The following is an 18,833-nucleotide window of genomic DNA, read 5'->3' as shown; positions in this document are numbered from 1 at the left end:
GTAATCCCAGCACTTTGAAAGGCCAAGGCAAGCTGATCAGTTGAGCCCAGGATCTCAAGACCCACCTGGGCAACATAATGAGAGCCTGTCTCTACTTTAAAAAATAAATAAATAAAACAATTGAACTCATGGAGATAGAAAGTAGAAGGATGGCTACTAAAAGCTGTGAAGAGTAGTGGGGGCAGGTGGGGGAGGAGAGTGGGGATGGATAATGCAGACAAAAAACAGTAAGAAAGAATGAATAAGACCTAGTCTTTGCTAGCACAACAGGGTGACTATAGTCAAAAATAATTTAATTGTACATTTTAAAATGACTAAAAGAGTATAATTGCATTGTTTGTAACACGAAGGATGAATGCTTCAGTGGATGTATGCTCTATTTACTCTGATGGGATTATTACACATTGCATGCCTATATCAAAATAATCTCATGTAACCCATAAATATATACACCTATGATGTACTCACAAAATTTTTTTTTAATTTTTAAGAGGTTGAAATGCATTTATATCACTCCTGGGGCCTTTCAGTAGCCTCCTACCCCAAGTTGATGATAATAATATCATTAGAAAAACAGCATATGCAAATGAAGTCAGTGGTAAATGAGAGATGGAGTCACATGGGTTCAAGCTGTCTTGAATCACTCTCTGAGACTATCACCGTGGTGGTACCCACTCATAAGGGCTTTTAGTAGAACAGAGTCCATAGACAACTATCACACTAGTTAAGGCTGGTGGATCATATGGAATACATAAACAAAATTGGTGATGAAATGTTACACCAATGATGAAACTGTGCATAGGGTTTAGAGGGTGTGGGGAAGGGGGAAATAGGTGAGGGAAAGATTTACAGAGGAAGTGATGTTTGCACAGAATCTGTTTCTGCTCATCTGCTTCAATTTCACCTCAGAGTTGTTCTGTCTTTAACCTTCATCCTAGTTTCTGTTTGGTTGGTTATTAGTATGTTGTTTGATTGATTGTTTAAAGAAGGCGTTATAATTTGCTTACTATTTCCCAATGCCAATATATTTCTGTAGAGTTTTATTACTTATTTTTGTGAGCATTGTACTCACATGAAAAAGAAAAATGTATCTTCTTAGGACTGATTCTTACAAATTTGAAATAGCTATAGTTGATAACTTACATGGCCAAGCCCTGCTAGAAGTATCTTGCAAAGGGTTTGACACAAAAGCTTGGCCAAGCTGTGAAAAATCTCTCAAAGTAGTTAACACACTTCTTGAGTATTACTGGAAACTTGATAAACTAAGAAGAGAATTTTGACCAGGTATCACAAGAAATTTGTACTGGGGACTTCTAAGAATAAGCGTGTACTATTTCACAGTCAACTAGAAGAAGGCATGAGGACATTAGGGCTATTTTCTCAATATCTTGTTGATTAATAGTTCTTCCCTTTGCAGACAGAGTAGAAAATTTCACCAAGTAAAGATTTTAGCCCTGCTTTAGTTTATTTCATCTCATATTCCTTTATTTCTATTATTCCTCCCACATCTTTCCTTCTCAGGTCTGGTTCCCTATATGCGGAGCTTCAACCCCCAGAGGATATTTAACCTTGTCTCCCCCTCCACACTGCTGCATTCCCCACCACATCTCTTTCCCTCTCTTTCCATCCACCTGAAGAGATGAGAGCATATACAGAAAGTAGCTCCCAGCTGTAGCTCAACCATTAAACACCAAGAGAAAGGAAAATGAACTCTGCCAGACTTAGATCAATTGGAAGATTCCTTTGCAACCTAAATACATTTTTAAAAGCTTATCATCAAATTATGCAGTCATTTGCAGTTTGAGGTAAAACAACTCCTTCATTTTCATGGCCCTCTCCCCTATTCAAGATGACATCAACTGCATATTAGTTTTACCTTGTATGCATTTCTCAATAGTAAAACCATTAGTCAGTAGCATCTGAATGTACATGGATACAGTGGGTGTTTTGTAGTAACTATAAGGTAATTACTTCCTATCCTTAAATAATTGTCATTTCCACAAACAAACAAAATAGGATAAACAACAATATAGCGTACATAAAACAACTGCCATCTCCCTAAGACACCAGAATAGCCTGTTAATCAAGGAAAGCTAAATTTATTAAATCTACTACAGTAAGGGAGGCCACACTTTGACAGAAGCTTGGCAGTCTCAGAAGGAGAAGGTTGGGGGTGATATTTATAGGATTTGGGGAGTCTGAGCAAAAATGGTTTAAAACAGGTCTTTTGAGGCAGGGAACTGTTTGGGGGATTGGGTAAAGTGTTTGACCTAATAGTTTAGGGTCGGTGCTAGAGTGACCAATTTTACTGATTTCCTAGGACTTTCCCAATTTTAGCACTAAAAATCCTCCAACTGGAGAATCCTTACACTCCTGGGCAAACTGGGACCATTGGTCACCCTAATTAGCAGACATACCGTCGCAAGACTGCTGGGTAATTGAACAGTAGTACCAGAGCAACTGACAAAACATTGTAGCCCATCTTCCCAAGGCTGGATACAAAGTTTTTTGAAGCATTCACATTTACAGCCTCTATTTGACAAAATACTGCATGCCTATGTGCGTTCAACTCGCATAATAATGAAACTTAACTTTAAAAATGTTTTTATTGCAGTAAGGTATATAAAACATGAATTCGACATTTTAACTATTTCTATGCATACAAGTGAGTGGTATTAATTACATTCACAATGTTAAGCGACCATCATCACTTAATTTTTTTAAAGGACGTTTATATTCACTCATCTATCAACGTAGTAGGCACTGTCCTAGGCGCTAGGGATTCCATGTAGAGCAAAAAACGTCACGGTCCATGCCTTCACATGGCCTTCATGGACCACCGCGGGTGTTCTTTTTCCCCCGAGTCTTTATGTACTTGGGAAAAGTGGCCAGGGTTGAAAGGTGCCATGAGTACACGGCAGAGGTCAGAGAGGTTCCCACCCAGCCCGGCGTCTGGAAGCAGCGTGGGGTAGGGGCCGCTCCAGTACCCCCTCTTCCAGTGTCGAAGGTGGGCAGGCCCTCGGCCGGGTGGATGAGCCGCGACTGGAGGGGGCGGGGCCTGGGCGGGAGGAGGGCGGTGGGCGTGTCCGGGGCGGGGCTGTACCGGGCGCTGGGCGGAGGAGCCTTGGATGGGGACTGCCTGGAAACGGGCTGGGCCTGCCTCGGACGCCGCCGGTGTCGCGGATTCTCTTTCCGCCCGCTCCATGGCGGTGGATGCCTGACTGGAAGCCCGAGTGGGATGCGGCTGACGCGGAAGCGGCTCTGCTCGTTTCTTATCGCCCTGTACTGCCTATTCTCCCTCTACGCTGCCTACCACGTCTTCTTCGGGCGCCGCCGCCAGGCGCCGGCCGGGTCCCCGCGGGGCCTCAGGAAGGGGGCGGCCCCCGCGCGGGAGAGACGCGGCCGAGGTAGGACTGGGTCGGCGGCTTCCTTCCGGCTCTGCGCTCCTGGCTGGGGCTGCTGGGCGGCTGGGGCCGGGTCCCCGCACCCGGCTCTCAAGTCCGGGATTACCCGCAGGGCCTGAGAAGCGCTTTGCCCCCTACAGCCTCTCGAGCCAGCGCTTGGCTCGGAATTGGAGAATGGTCCTCATTCTTACCCAGATCTCACACGCCGTCCCCGCTCCCGATCCCAGGGGGTGACAGGCGCGCACGCCTTTCAAACACGTGTTAAAATCCAAGACGTCGTCTCAAATGCCAGAGATTTGCGGGAATGCTCCTGGAAGGCCTCAAAATCGCCGCAAGGTTTAAGACATCCGTTTCCATGTTGAAACAAAGCCCTCTCTAATCCTGCAGTGACCATAAGGCAGACTTTACCTCCAAATTCTGGTCCCCTGTCCTGTGTTTTAACTTGTGTTAAGATCAGACTCGGCTTTCTCTTTCCCTTTATTCAGAATTTTGCACGATAGTATCCAAGACTGGTGAACACTACACTCTGAAGTCAGTTTTTTGTGCATAGGTTACCTGTATACAATGGATAAAAATAATTGCAAAAGTTAAGCTTGTAACTTGATACATATTATCCTGTTATTTTTAAAGGTTTTGTGTTGGGGAAGAGAATTTTCCTGTCTCAAGGTAGCATTTTATTTCTAAGACTTTTCAGAGTAAAAAAAGTACAGTAAAAAAATTGCTGATTTTCTTTTTTGTTTTCATTGTGTATTACCAGTTTAAATTCAGTTGCTCTACCTCTCAGAAATTAAAGTTAGGATGAAATTAGAACTAACACTTAATTTAAATGATTTGAATTTACCTACTTTAAATGATTTGAATAATACCTTACTGGTAAACACTTACTCTTTTTAAAACAGAACAGTCCACTTTGGAAAGTGAAGAATGGAATCCTTGGGAAGGAGATGAAAAAAATGAGCAACAACACAGATTTAAAACTAGCCTTCAAATATTAAATAAATCCACGAAAGGAAAAACAGATCTCAGTATACAAATCTGGGGCAAAGCTGCCATTGGTAAGTTAATATGTAGAAGGAAGACATGTAAAAAGCATTATAAAATGTATTTTATTGATATGAAATTCATTTTAATATATTTCATAATTTGTTAATTAAGGCATCATGATATATTTTTTCGCTTTTTGTCAATAATTCCTTTCTCCCAATTAGACAACATCTATTTGTAAATGTACACACATACATATTCCACTGTTGGTCTTTAGCAGAGCACAGCTTCATTTATTGATACATTGAGTAGGCTGTATAGTGTCATTAGATTGCAATGCATATGTCAACTGAATTTTCATGAATCTGTGTATTTTTTGGACACTTGATACACAAGTATAAGATGTGGCCCCTGCCCTTGATGGCCAAACACATTTGGGAAACACTGAAGAGTACAAAGTTAAACAAGGTTCTTCATTGCAGGCCTTTCTCAAGAGCCTTTAATATGACAATGTTCATTGTATCAGCGAAGGAATATATTATAGTATGTAGTTGATTAAACTTGATTGACCACAGAAGCATTTTTGCTGTGAATATCATGAGAGTGTAGTGTTCTAAGATATATATTATGCTCAATTAGAGAATGGGGCCCTGAGGGTTTAAAGAGTCACAAAGAATTTAGTGACTTAGAAAGCGCTTTATGTGGCCTTTGAACATGAGTTGGGTTTGTGTACAATAAGGCATATGGATAGAAAGTACCAGATGAGAGGAAAATGTACAGAGCATAGTGCCCTGCTCATGGTATTTCATAAATTCGTTCATACTTACATACAAGTATACATCCTGGAAGATTACTACCAACCTCTAAATTTCAAGTACCTGAAACCAGGCCTTCAATCATCAAGTTCTAGCCATTATTTTTTAAATAAAGTCTCTAATATTGATTTCCTCTTTTAAATCTCAGATTTTCATTTCCAGACTTCTCTCTTTTCAATCTGATAAGCACAAAGTGGCCAAGTGAATTTCATCAAATGCTACCTTTATTTTTTTTTAACACCTCTGCTGGCAGGAAAAATGCTACTTTCATCAGCCTATTCTCTAGACACAGTTATAAAATACCATTATAGACATTCCCATTCAAAAGGGGAGAAAAATTGAAGTAAAAAAGTGTCACTGGTCCAAGCAATTTTGAAATCTAAATTTCATCTAAATGGCCAGCTCCATTAGATGATATTGCAGGCCTAGGAATAATCTATGGGTTGTACAGCTTTGCCCTCTGGCATTTCAGCCACACTCTTGAAGTCATCTTTTCCTTTTTCATAAAAAGTAGCACAAGTTTGCAGCTTAGTAATTTTATCAGCCTGTTGACAGCTGGTAAAATTTTCAGAGCCCATCAGCCTTCTTTCATTGTGACCTCTTGCTGTCTTTTTTAGTCCAAGCTGGCAGTGTTTCTGCTCATAAAACATTCTGAAGAACCTTGTGGGCCCTCTGTGTATGTCACAGGATTCACTCCATTAGATGGGAAGCTCCTCTGCAGATCTTTTCTGAGTAATCCCATCTCCATTTCTGGCTTCTGCTGAGATGGCTGAGGAGACCTGTAAGTCACATGTATAATCTCTTCAAAGAGCCCTTTGTGTGAATGAATATTCAGATCTTCTGATCCTTCTGAGGCACTAGCAAAAGGTTGTGCAGCCACATCCTTGGTCTTGTTTCTGGAACACCCTTTTCAGGCAGCAAATCTAATTTTTCACATCTTTTGCAATCTTAATGGTCCGAGAATTTCCCAAATCATCAAATTCTGGTTCCCTTTTGCTTAACAGTTTTTCCTTCTATCTCTTTTTTCTTATATTTCACTAATCACCAAGAAGAAACCAGTCCACACCTTTCACTTTGCTTGGAACCCTCCAGCTAATTATTAAAGTTTATCACAAGTTCTGCTTTCCATGTAACTGCAGGATACAATCCAACTAAGCTTTTTACTGTTATATAACAAGGATCCTCATCCTTCCAGTTTCTAATAACACATTCCTGATTTTCTTCTGAGCCCTCACCAGCAATTTCTTTAATATGCATATTCTAGGTGTGGCATCTCACGCCCGTAATCCCAGCACTTTGGGAGGCTGAGGCCGGTGGATCACTTGAGGCCAGGAGTTCAAGACCAGCCTGGCCATCATGGTGAAACCCCATCTCTACCAAAAATGCAAAAATTAGCCAGACATTGTGGCACCTGCCTGTAATCCCAGCTACTCAGGAGGCTGAGGCAGGAGAATTGCTTGAACCCGGGAAGTGGAGGTTGCAGTGAGCCGAGATCATGCCACCTTACTCCAGCCTGGGCGACAGAACGAGACTCTGTCTCAAAAAAAAAAAAAAAACACTGCATATTCTTACCAACAATCTGCTTGTGATCATTTAGATATCCTCTAAGACAATATAGGTTTTCTCTACTCTGCCTCTCTTTCTTGAGTCTTCACTAGCTGAGTCATTAACATCCATATTTCTATCTGCAGGGTATTCAAGGCAATCTAATCTAGGCTTTTTAAAATCATGTCCTCACAGTTCTCTCAGCCTTTCCCCATTACCCAATTTCAGAGACACTTACACATTTTTAAGTATTTGTTACAGTAGCACCTCATTTCCAGGTACCATAATCTTAACTGTATAATCCATAGCGTCCTATTGCAGCCATAACAAATTACCACAAATGTAGTATCCTACCTTTCTGAAGGCAGAACCCTAAATGTGTGGGGTCTGTGTTACTTTTGGAGGCTCTAGAGGAGAACCTGTTCCCTTACCGTTTAGAGTTTCTAGGGGCTACCCGTATTCCTTCATTTATGGCCCCACATCACTCTGACCTCTGCTTCTATCTTTATATATCCCTTGCCTCACTCTGACACTTCTGCCTCCCTTGTGTGAGGACTCTTGAGATTACATAGGGCCCACCTAGATAATCTATAATAATCTCTTCACCTCAGCATCCTTAACTTAATCATATTTTTAAAGTGTCTTTTGCCATGTAGGGTAACATATTCATAGATTCTAAAGATTAGAATGTGGACATCTTTGCTGGTGGGGCAGAGGGACATTATTCAACCCATCACATTTGGAAAGCTTTATCTAATTGGCCACATTTTAAACATGGTGGCTTGCGTTTCCTTTAGTACCAGGGTACCATGAGAATGGAACAAAAACCTCTTAGAGTGTAACCAAAACAGGGTGCCCAGAGGTGGTGTATGGTCTCCATAGTGCCTCATTGAGTAACACTGCTGTCCTCTACTCTCAGAGCTTTCATTCAGGTGAAATCATGATAAAACATCAGGGGCTGCCATAAGGAGAAAAGATGCAATGACATTTGTCTGTGAAGGGGATCATGCATTCAGGGATATGTGTTCAAGTGAGGAGGAGGTAATATCCCCTTGACATATTGAATGTATTAATATATGTAAATACATGAGCTCCTCTGGCTCCATTTGGCACAAAATGGCAACTCCCCCAATCTGTTATAAAAGCAGTTCTAACCACATAGTATAGTTTACTTTGTAATGTAATACATTTCATTTCAGAATAAGACAGGTGGTAAAGATCCATATAAATTAGGGGTTTCTCAAATCTAGAGTAGGAGAGGTCTTTAATATTAACTCACATTTTGCCACATTTTACACACTAACAGCTTCTGAGCTCTGTCTCTCATTAGCTGCCATGTTGATGATTTGGAGCTGTTGCTTGATAGCACTGCCTGCCAACGGCCCAAAGGGGAGGCATTCTGGTTTTATAGTCAAATGAGTAAAAGAACAGAACGTAAACTTGTCTCATGCACTAAAGTAGATGAGACAGTAAATTGTTTTGATTTTGTTTTTGTTGTTAATTACCAGGTTTGTATCTCTGGGAGCATATTTTTGAAGGCTTACTTGATCCCAGCGATGTGACTGCTCAATGGAGAGAAGGAAAGTCAGTCGTAGGAAGAACACAGTACAGGTATTAGTTGTATTAGTTGTGCAACATTAACCTTTGATGTTTTGCTCTGCAATATTTTCTGTAAATACTAAAAGAAAAATAATAGGAAAATATATTTATAAAAATCTATTTCAACTTATAAAGAATAGAGAAGTAAATCTCATGAATATGTATTCATAATTAAGCTTACTTGGACCTTATGAAATTGTATATTACAGAATACTCCTTTTTGGAATCATATGTCTGTTTTATTTTTACCTAATTATATAGAAAAGTTCATACTCCACATCTTACAGCATTTGAATGGTGACAGCCATTTAGAACATTCTGTATCTTGGAGGAATAATATGTAAACCTAAAAGTATTTTCATTTTTCTTTCATGTAATAGTCATGTTCACTTTTTTAAATATTTAGGTGATATCAAAGCTCTTGCTGTCACTTTGTAGATTTTTGTTTATTAAAACAAATTTGATGAGTTCTATCAGGATTTATTTTTTATTTTAGATTTAATAAAGCCAATGTATTGCTTAGACTTTTTTGGCCTTTTTATATAACTCTTTTCTATGACTGCATATTTTCTGAGTGTTTTTAAGTATATTAGGATTATTTTATTTAGGAAAACTATAATTTTATCATGAAATGCTATTTTATTAGATTTTGCTTTATTGAAATTAAAAATAAAAACTTTTTAAATGCTTATTTTATATAACAGTTGTATTATTGGGGGAAAATGTGAACTAAAGATTCTGCTTTCTATTGGAATTTCAGTCTTTTCTACAGAAATCAGGAAAGGAAAAGCTATAGTTAACCTCAATTTTGTTCTAATTTTTACTACAGCTTTAATTCTTTATTTACTTTATATATACTTGGAAAGCAGTTTTATTGCATGTATCTTTTCAAAGTTGTACTTAAAAAGTAAACAGGTTTTTAAAATTATCATTGGTAATGATTATTTTTCCTTTCATCTTCATGCTTCTGTTGATCTAATCCCATTCAAGAGCTTAAATAGACCTAAACTTACAATGGTTGGATTTGGGTGTGTGAAAGTAAATGTGTATTATGTGTATAAATCTAATATTTTGGTATTTGAAAAGTAAATGTGTGTTAGGAATATTAGTCTAATCCATAATATATAAAATTTTAAGAAGTTATTAAAAATTCATAAAGTTAGCATCTTTAAGGTTAAAATTATACATTGTTACTATAATAATAGTGAAAGATTTGAGCAAAGAACATTAACTCCCAAAAGAAAGCCAAATGTATCCTTTACTTCTGAAATATTTGTGGGAGATTTTACAGGCATCCTCTAGAGATACTGCGTGTTCAGTTCCACACCACTGCAGTCAAGCAAATATTGCAATAAAGCAAGTCATATGAATTTTTTTATTATCCAGTACATATGAAAGTTATGTTTACACTGTACTACAGTCTATTAAGTGTGTAATAGTATTATGCCTAAAAAAAAAAAAAGTACCTTAAGTGAAAAATACTTTATTGCTAAAAAATGCTAAGAGTTATCTGACCCATCAGCAAGTCATCTTTTTGCTGGTGGAGGGTCTTGCCTCGATGTTGATGTCTAATCAGTGTATTGATGACTAATCAGGGTGGTGGTTGCTGAAGGCTGGGGTGGCTGTGACAATTTCTTAAAATAAGACAACAATGAAGTTTGCCACATCAGTTGACTCTTCCTTCACAAAAGTTTTCTCTGTAGCACATGATGCTATTTGGTGGCATTTTTACCCATAGAACTTCTTTCAAAATTGGAGTCAATCCTAGGCCGGATGCAGTGGCTCATGCCTGTAATCCCAGTACTTTGGGAGGCTGAGGTAGCTGGATCACTTGAGGTCAGGAGTTCGAGACCAACCTGGCTATCATCGTGAAACCCTGTCTCTACTAAAGATACAAAAATTGGCTGCGAGTGGCAGCACACACCTGTAATCCCAGCTACTTGGGAGGCTGAGGCAAAAGAATCCTTGAACCTGGGAGTCAGAGGATGCAGTGAGGTAAGATCATGCCACTGCCCTCCAACCCCGGGCGACAGAATGAGTCTCAAAGAAAAAAAAAAAAATTGGAGCCAGTCCTCTCAAACCCTACTGCTGCTTTATCAACTACATTTTTGGAATATTCTGAATCCTTTATTGTCACTTCACCAATGTTCACAACATTGTATCTTTACCAGAAGTAGATTCCATCTCAGGAAATCACTTTCTTTGCTCATTCATAAAAAGCAACTCCTCATCTGTTGAAGTTTTATCATGAGATTGAAGCAATTCAGTCACACCTTCAGGTTCCACTTCTAATTCTACTTTTCTTTCCATTTCTACCACATCTTCAGTGACTTCCTCCACTTAAATCTCAAACCCCTCAAAGTCATCCATGAGGGTTTAAATCAGCTTCTTCCAAATTCCTTTTAATGTTGATGTTTTGACCTCGTCCCATGAATCATGAATGTTCATGGTATCTAGAATAATGAATTATCTCCAGAAGGTTTTCATTTACTTTGCCCAGATCCATCAGAGGAACCACTGTCTGTGGCAGCTATAGCCTTATGAAAAGTATTTCTTTTGTTGTTGTTGTTTGTTTTTTTTTTTTTTGAGACAGAGTCTTGTTCTGTCATCCAGGCTGGAGGGCAGTAGCGTAATCTCAGCTTCCTGCAACTTGCGCCCCTGGGTTCAAGTGATTCTCGTGCTTCAACATCCCAAGTAGCTGGGACTATGGGCATACGCCACCACACCCAGCTAATTTTTGTATTTTTGGTGGAGATGGGGTTTCACCATGTTGGCCAGGTCTCCTGTCTGGGACTCCTGTCCCCAAGTGATCCACCCGCTTCAGCCTCCCAAAGTGTTAGGATTACGGGCGTGAGCCATCGTGTCTGGCCAAAAAGTATTTCTTAAATAAGACTTGAAAGTCAAAATTACTCCTTGATCCATGGGCTGCAGAATAGATATTTTGTTAGCAGGTATGAGGACATGAATCTCCTGTACATCTCCATCAGATCTCTTGGGTGACCAGGTGCATTGTCAATGAGCAGTAATATTTTGAAAGGAATCCTTTTTTCTGAGCAGTACTTCTCAATAGTAAGCTTAAAATATTCAGTAAACCATGCCGTGAACAGATGTTGCTGTCATCTAGGCTTTTTTCCATTTATAGGGCACAGGCAGAGTAGATTTAGGATAGTTTTAAAGGTCCTAGGATTTTCAGAATGATAAATGAGCATTGGCTTCAACTTAAAGTCACCCAGCTACATTTAGTCTCTAATAAGAGAATCAGCCTGTCCTTTGAAGCTTTGAAGCCAGGCATTGACTTCTCTCTAGCTATGAAAGTCCTAGATGTCATCTTCTGCTGATATAAAGCTGTTTCATCTGCATTGAAAATCTGTTGTCTAGTGTAGCCACCTTCATCAATGATCTTAGCTAAATCTTCTGGATAACTTGATGCAGCTTCTACATTAGCACTTGCTGCTTCACCTTGCGTTTTTATGTTATGGAGATGGCTTCTTTCCTTAAACCTCATGAATCAACCTCTGGCAACGTCAGACTTTTCTCCTGCAGCTTCCTCACCTTTCTCAACCTTCATAGAATTGAAAAGAGTGGAGGCCTTGCTCTGGATTAGGCTTTGGCTTAAGGGAATGTTGTGGCTGGTTTGATCCTCTATCCAGACTATTAAACCTTTCTCCATATGAGCAATAAGACTATTTCACCTTCACATCATTCATGTTGTTCACTGGAGTAGCACTTTTCATTTCCTTCAAGAACTTTTCCTTTGCATTCCCACCTTGACTGTTTGGCATAAGAGGCCTAGCTTTTAGCTTGCCTCAGCTTTTGACATGCCTTCCTCACTAAGCTTAACTATTTCTAGCTTTTGGTTGCAAGCTTCTCCAACCCACCTTATTTTATTGTTGTTGTTCTGTTTTGTTTTGTCTTAGGCTTTTAGCAGCCTGAAGCCATGGCTTTTAGTTTCTGTCTTTAGTAATAAGCAGAAAAGAGGGATAAGGAAGGGGTTTTACTGGCCCAACCAGAAACAGAAACTAAGAATCCATGCCTATATTCTCTCCCTTGGACACTCCTGAAAGTGAGAGACTTGCGACTCTTCCTTTCACCTAGAGGGCATTCATTATAGGGTTATTAATTATAGGGAACACTTAGAGGGCATTATAGGGTTAATAATTGGCCTAATAGTGTTGTGTCTCAGGGAATAGGGAGGCCCAAGGAGATGGGGAGAAATGGGGGAATACTGGTTGGTAGAGCAGTTAGACCACACACATAGCATTTATCTATTAAGTTTGCCATCAGATCTTGTGAGACTTATTCACTATCATGAGAACAGTACAAGAAAGACCTGCCCCCATGATTCAATTACTTCCCACTGGGCACCTCCCACAACATGTGGGAATTGTGGGAGCTACAGTTCAAGATGAGATTTGGGTGGGGACACAGCCAAACCATATCACCATCTCATAGTGAGCACATGCTGTTGGAAAATGGTACCAATAGAATTGCTTGACTGGGGATCACCACAAACTTTCAATTTGTAAAAAACTCTTTATTTGCAAAGTACAATAAAGTGAAGCACAATAAAATAAGGTGTGCTGGTATTACGGCCAAAGAGTAATACCGTTTCCTCTTAGGATTTAAGAGAACTATATTCAAGAAAGGTCACCATTGTATGAGATTTTTTAAAACAGCTTATTAAAGTGTTAGGTTCATGAAAAGTAGCGTACATAATTTATCCAAAATTAATAAACTTTTATGCAATTGTAAGTCTTGAGTTGAATCAACTACATGGGTACTAACTTAAGTGTTTCCACACATTCACCATCCTTATTTGACCAAAAGTGAATCAGAAGTAACAGCTCACCTTGAAGATATTGGAAGAATTTGTAAGTACTGTTAAGATACTTGTTGAAAATAAGTGTAAATATACTTTGTTTAAATAAACAAACGAGCTTATATCATTTAATTGTAGCCTCGAGACAATTCTAAGACAGAAGTAGAAAGGATATCATCAGTGTTGCAGGGCTCATCAGGCTCAGGAATGCTGATTTTCATCAACACATAGGCCCAAAGAATGAATTCCAGCATACCAAATAAATGATATAGAATGGAAAGAGAGCTGTCAGTCAGGCCATGTGTTTGTATTGGTTTGACTGACACATTCTTTCCATACAGGCAGGCTACAATTGATAACCAATTATTGAGGGTTGATTACATAATGGAACCATATTATGGGATTTAATTATATGTAGTGCTTTTAACTCTGTTTCAGAAAGAAAGACAGAAATATGACTCCTTTTTCACCACTGAATCGGTAACATCATCCATAGGCTGTGCTCAGAATATGAACGCATGAATACATACAAGGCAAACTGAACTTCTGGATGAGCCTGATGAAGCCCTGTCACCTCTGGGCAGTGTAGCATGTGACTCAGTTATTGAGAGTACAGACTCTGGAGCCAGACTATCTTAGTTCAAATTCTTTTATTTTTTTCAGACAGAGTCTTGCTCTGTCACCCAGGCTGGAGTGCAGTGGCGCAATCTCGGCTCACTGCAACCTCCACCTCCCGGGTTCAAACGATTCTCCTGCCTCAGCCTCCTGAGTAGCTGGGATTACAGGCACCCATCACCACGCCCGACTAACTGACCTCATGATCCACCTGCCTTGGCCTCCAAAAGTGCTGGGATTACAGGTGTGAGCCACCGCGCCTGGCCTAGTTCAAATTCTTGTTCTATTACTTTGCTGTCTGACCTTGGGCAAGTTTCTTAACCTCTCTGTTTCAGTTTCCTCACATTTAAGGCAAGTAGTAGTTCATATTTCACAGGATTATTCCAAAGATTAAATGTGTTAATAAATTACAGGGCTTAGAATAGTATCTAACACACAGTAATCACTATAGAAGTCTTGTTGCTATTTTATTTTAGTGTTCCTTAACTAAGTACTGCAACATCTTCCTACAAGCAGTTCTCCTTTTTCTGTTTCCATTACTGTCTCTTACCCCTCCGTCATGTACCTGCCCACAAATGCCTTATTGATACATTCTTTATATTAATATGTTCAATTAAGTTTTAAGCTAGCCTGAGACCCATTCTGTCTCTTGAAGGAACTTTGCCTACCACTACTCATAGCCATCATATGTTGATTTATAGTTAATCTCATAGGACAATTTTATTTTTAATTTCTTAAGAGGAACCTTGATTCTGCTCATCGTGACTTTTGCTCATCCCCCAAAGACTGCCTTCAGAATCCTATCATTTCTATGTATAGTCATTACCACAGGCTATATAAATGTCTACCCATTTGGTAAAACAAAAGGTAGATCATAAATTATTAATTGTTATCAAGATTCGATTATAACATCTTCAGTGAGCATCTGCTACTTATGAAAGAGTTGAACTTATTTCCAAAGATCATGATAGAATAAAACATGTCAGATGGCATTTTTAGAATTTCCAGACTACTTTTGTAAGAAGTTAGCTCACTATGAATGAAAGCATTTATAGATAACGTTAATGGTTACTGACATGACATTTATTTAGGTCAAATGCTGGAGCATAAATCAATGGAGATCCCAAATAAAATTTTCATTGGTAAACAAAGACAAAACAGTTTTTCAGAATGCCACATTTATTCTTTTAATGTTAAAATATCCTTTAAAAAATAGTAGTGATAGTGATGGCCCATGCTTATAAAGAGCTTACTATGCGCCAAACAGTTCTATACACTTAATAACTTTTAGTTTGTTTAATCCTTACCACAACCCTATGAAGTATCATTGTTTACATTTTGCAAGTTAGGAAACTAAGACAAAAGAGATTAAATAACTTCGCCACAACTGCAAACTAGTAATTATAACAAATAACATCTAACATTTACATAGCTCTTACTATGTGTGAGACACTATTCTCAGTGCTCACAAGCATCCATGAGGCAGGTACTGTGCTTACCTCGTTTGAGCACTGAAAGGCTAAGTACCTGGCCTAAGGTTACATACTTCTAATTAGTGGGTAAAGCCAAAAGTCAAGCACTACACTCTTGACTAAGGGACTATTTTGAGTAAGAGGCAGCCAGGGGATTTTTATTTTTAATGTCTTAAGAAGTTGGTGATTCTGTATTGGTCCCTAAAGATCATTTTCAGTTTTTTGTAGTAAATGGAATCTTGAAATCTAAGAACTGATGAGCTAAGCAGTGTCCTAGAGTAGCAACTCTGAGTTCACACCTTATCCAGTGTAATATTAGAAACCTTGTTTTAAAAATGCACTATTTTGATATATTTTTGGTTTGACAGAAGACAGCTGCTGAAACTCTTTCTCTCTCATCACTCCTGTTCAGCCGATGTCTCACCCAAGCCCATGTAGTCAACATAAAGAAATGAGAAATTGCCAGCTCTTGGCTCTTATGCTTCTTCAAAGATTAATGAGCATTCAGGCTGCTTAGAAGGCATCCAGCTGTGGGTGAGATTGGCTTCCAGCCTGGCAGAGTAAACACTGAGGCCTGCAGTCTTGTCCCAGCTCTGCTGCTGGCGTGCTATGAGATTTCCCAGCCATCTGGGGTCTTATTGTCTTATTTTAAAATGGAAAGAATCCTGAGTCAACAGCAACATATGAAGTGGTTGCTGTGTTCCAGGGGCTTTTACAGATATTAGCTCAGTGAATTTTAATCCTCAGAACCACCCTGTGCAGCTGGTGGTATTACTCCCATTTTGCAATGAAAACCTTGATGTTCTGAGAGATTAAATGACTAGTAAAGATGGGATTGAACCATGGTCCTCCCTTTAACATGATAGATTAGTCCACATCATCTACAAGTCACCTCCAATATTAAGTATATTCAATTCTATAATTTCATGTTGAATTCTTTTTAAGAGATGGGGGTCTTGCTATGTTGCCCAGACTGGAGTGTGGTGACTGTTCACAGACAAGATCATAGCATACTACAGCCTCTAACTCCTGGGCTCAAGAGATCCTCCTGCCCCAGCCTTCTGAGTAGCTGGGAATATAGGTATGCAGCACTGGCCCGGCATCATTCTGAATTCTTAAATGGGGTCATTTTTAGAAATTCTTATCTATGCTTTGGGTCTAGACTTTTTTTCCTAATCTGCTACAACCCAGTTATAACCTCATCTTGACTTTTAAATGTTTTTAGATTTTAATATCCTCTTTATAGTAATTTAATTACAATTTTGCCATAATCTCTGTTAACTATGATTTAACTTTTGCACATCTAATGTGCCCAATTCTTGATTATCTTTTAATGTTTTTAATTTTTTTAATCGTGTGATTTTTCAGGGTTATGTTTACTACTTAGTGAATTTTAGGCACAGGGTGCACAGTGCATGTATATACTTGAAGGGTTCTCTGATGCTTTTGCTTACACAAACTAAATTAATAGCCCCCCTTCTGCTATACTCATAATTATGAAAAAAAGAGTGAAGTGCTGGAATAAAAGCATACCTGATGCATGAAATTATAATAGAAGCAAATAAAAAAGAAAACTTTTTCTCCCCTAAATTAATATATAATATTTCTACAATAGAAATTCATCTCTTGGTGATACATTTAGGAGATTTTATATACTTAGGAAACTAAAATTGCCTTTAGCTACAGGTAAGCTGCCTAAATAGTAGTAGAAATGGAGAGAAGTGGGGTGAAAAACAAATATTTATGACCAAAAGGAATAAAAACTTAGCTGTCTTTGAAAAGATAAATTTGATTCACATAGGATAGTATTATATTATTTTCTCTTCAGAACACAATTTGTCATAGAATGGATCATAGTCTGAATGAACACTGAATAATTTTTTTAGGTTAATTGCCCTTACCTAAAAAGAACTTTGGGATACATAAAAATTAGGACATCAAGTAAACAACTTCTTACAATACTGAAGCCTACTTAATAAGAGAAATGCCGTTGCTTGAATCAGCCATCGGCTGATGACTCATCTCTTAAAATAGGCCTCAACTACCAAGCAAAGAGATCCTTGCTTGGAGGGTTATGTATAATATAAGAGAAAGGAGGTTGCCATCTTGTAGCCTTTAAGTGATAACTTTTCGTGTTACTGGTACACTCCAGTAGGATTCTCTGGGGCCAGCTAAATCCACCTGGCATGAATTTCAAAATGCCCCATCATAAGGTAGTCTATTCACAGTTGGAGGTCTAGCCCTTACTCCCATTTCCTCTCTCTATTGATGTGTAGCTGTTGTAGGACACTCAGATCTCTATTATAGTCCACTGTGGTCTGTTCATTACCCAAGGAAATGGTTTCTCCACAGTTCTTGTTCTCAGTTTCTTACTAAGTTGTCAGTCACATTGCTTAAAACTTTGACCACCAAAATATCATTGCTCCCTAGCTTTGGAAAATGTATTTATAATTCTTCAAAAATTAAAATATTAAATAAATTGAGAGATCCATTAATTCCTTTCTACCAAATAATTGTTGAGCACCTCCTAATGTTTAATTTCTCCTTTCCTCCTTCCTAGTCTACGGAAATGGGCATTAGTGTCTCCTTGCAAACTCAGACAAACTAATAGCTGAAGGGGGTAGTGGATTTATTTATAAAGTTATTAATTTATGTACTGCTTGGAGCAACAAAAGTAATATCTTATTCCGAAAGGGCCTTTCGACCAGGCATGGTGGCTCACTCCCATAATCCCAGCACTTTGGGAGGCCAAGGCAGCAGGATCACTTGAGCCTAGGAGTTTGAGGTCAGCCTGGGCAACATAGTGAAACCCCATGATTTTTCATTTAAAAAAAAAATTAAAAATAAAACAGAGGGGCTTTCCATAGTTTTCATTGTAGTAGAATAAATAAATAAATATCTAATTTGTCAGCAAAATATGTGAAAGCAAGATCTTATGATAACCTCACCTGGGAAGTAAGAAATATATGTATTTGGTATGTTAGTGTATGGGTGACAGAACAAGCTGCAGAGGAGACTAATAATTTATTTTTAAAATATCAAAATATAGGCTGGGCATGGTAGCTCCCGCCTGTAATCCCAGCACTTTGGGAGGCCAAAGCAGGCAGATAGTTTTGAGCTCAGGAGTTTGAGACCAGCCTAGGCAACATGGCGAAACTGTATCTCTACAAAAAAACACAAAAACCTGTCGTCCCAGGTACTTGCGGGGCTGAGGTGGAAGGATAGCTTGAGCCTGGGAGGTCAAGGCTGCAAGTGAGCTGTGATCACGTGACTGCATTCCTGCCTGGGCGACAGTGAGACCCTGTGTCAAAAAAAAAAAAAAAGAAGAAGAAGAAGGGCCAGGCATAGTGGCTCACACCTGGAATCCCAGCAGTTTGGGAGGCTGAAGTAGGAGGATTGCTTGAGCCCAGGAATTCAAGACCAGCCTAGGAAATATGGTGAAACCTTGTCTCTACAAAAAACAGAAAAACTTTGTGCGTGGCAGCACAAACCTGTAGTCCCAGCTACTAGGGAGGATCACCTGAGCCTGCGAGGTCAAGGCTGCAGTGAGCCTAGATCACACCACTGCACTCCAGCCAGT

General features: G+C 39.0%; 1 protein-coding gene across 2 annotated transcripts in view; it reads left to right on the top strand.

Moving 5' to 3' along the window:
* Positions 1-3,104: 3,104 nt before the first annotated feature.
* The window catches only part of RXYLT1 (ribitol xylosyltransferase 1), a 29,932-nt gene continuing 14,203 nt past the window's right edge, over positions 3,105-18,833 (top strand). The window contains exons 1-3 of one of the 2 annotated variants that reach the window (XM_003824810.6): positions 3,105-3,407; positions 4,304-4,459; positions 8,257-8,359. In XM_003824810.6, coding sequence (XP_003824858.2) covers positions 3,239-3,407; positions 4,304-4,459; positions 8,257-8,359 — 428 coding nt within the window. In that variant the 5' untranslated portion in view covers positions 3,105-3,238. Of the gene's footprint in view, positions 3,408-4,303; positions 4,460-5,851; positions 5,985-8,256; positions 8,360-18,833 lie in introns of those variants that run through there. The other variant, XM_057299572.2, reaches the window with a different exon arrangement.

Source organism: Pan paniscus, chromosome 10 (assembly GCF_029289425.2).
Source record: "Pan paniscus chromosome 10, NHGRI_mPanPan1-v2.0_pri, whole genome shotgun sequence".
NCBI lineage: Eukaryota > Metazoa > Chordata > Mammalia > Primates > Hominidae > Pan > Pan paniscus.
Note: the sequence above shows the minus strand (reverse complement) of the source record. Positions and strands in the feature narration are given on the sequence as shown.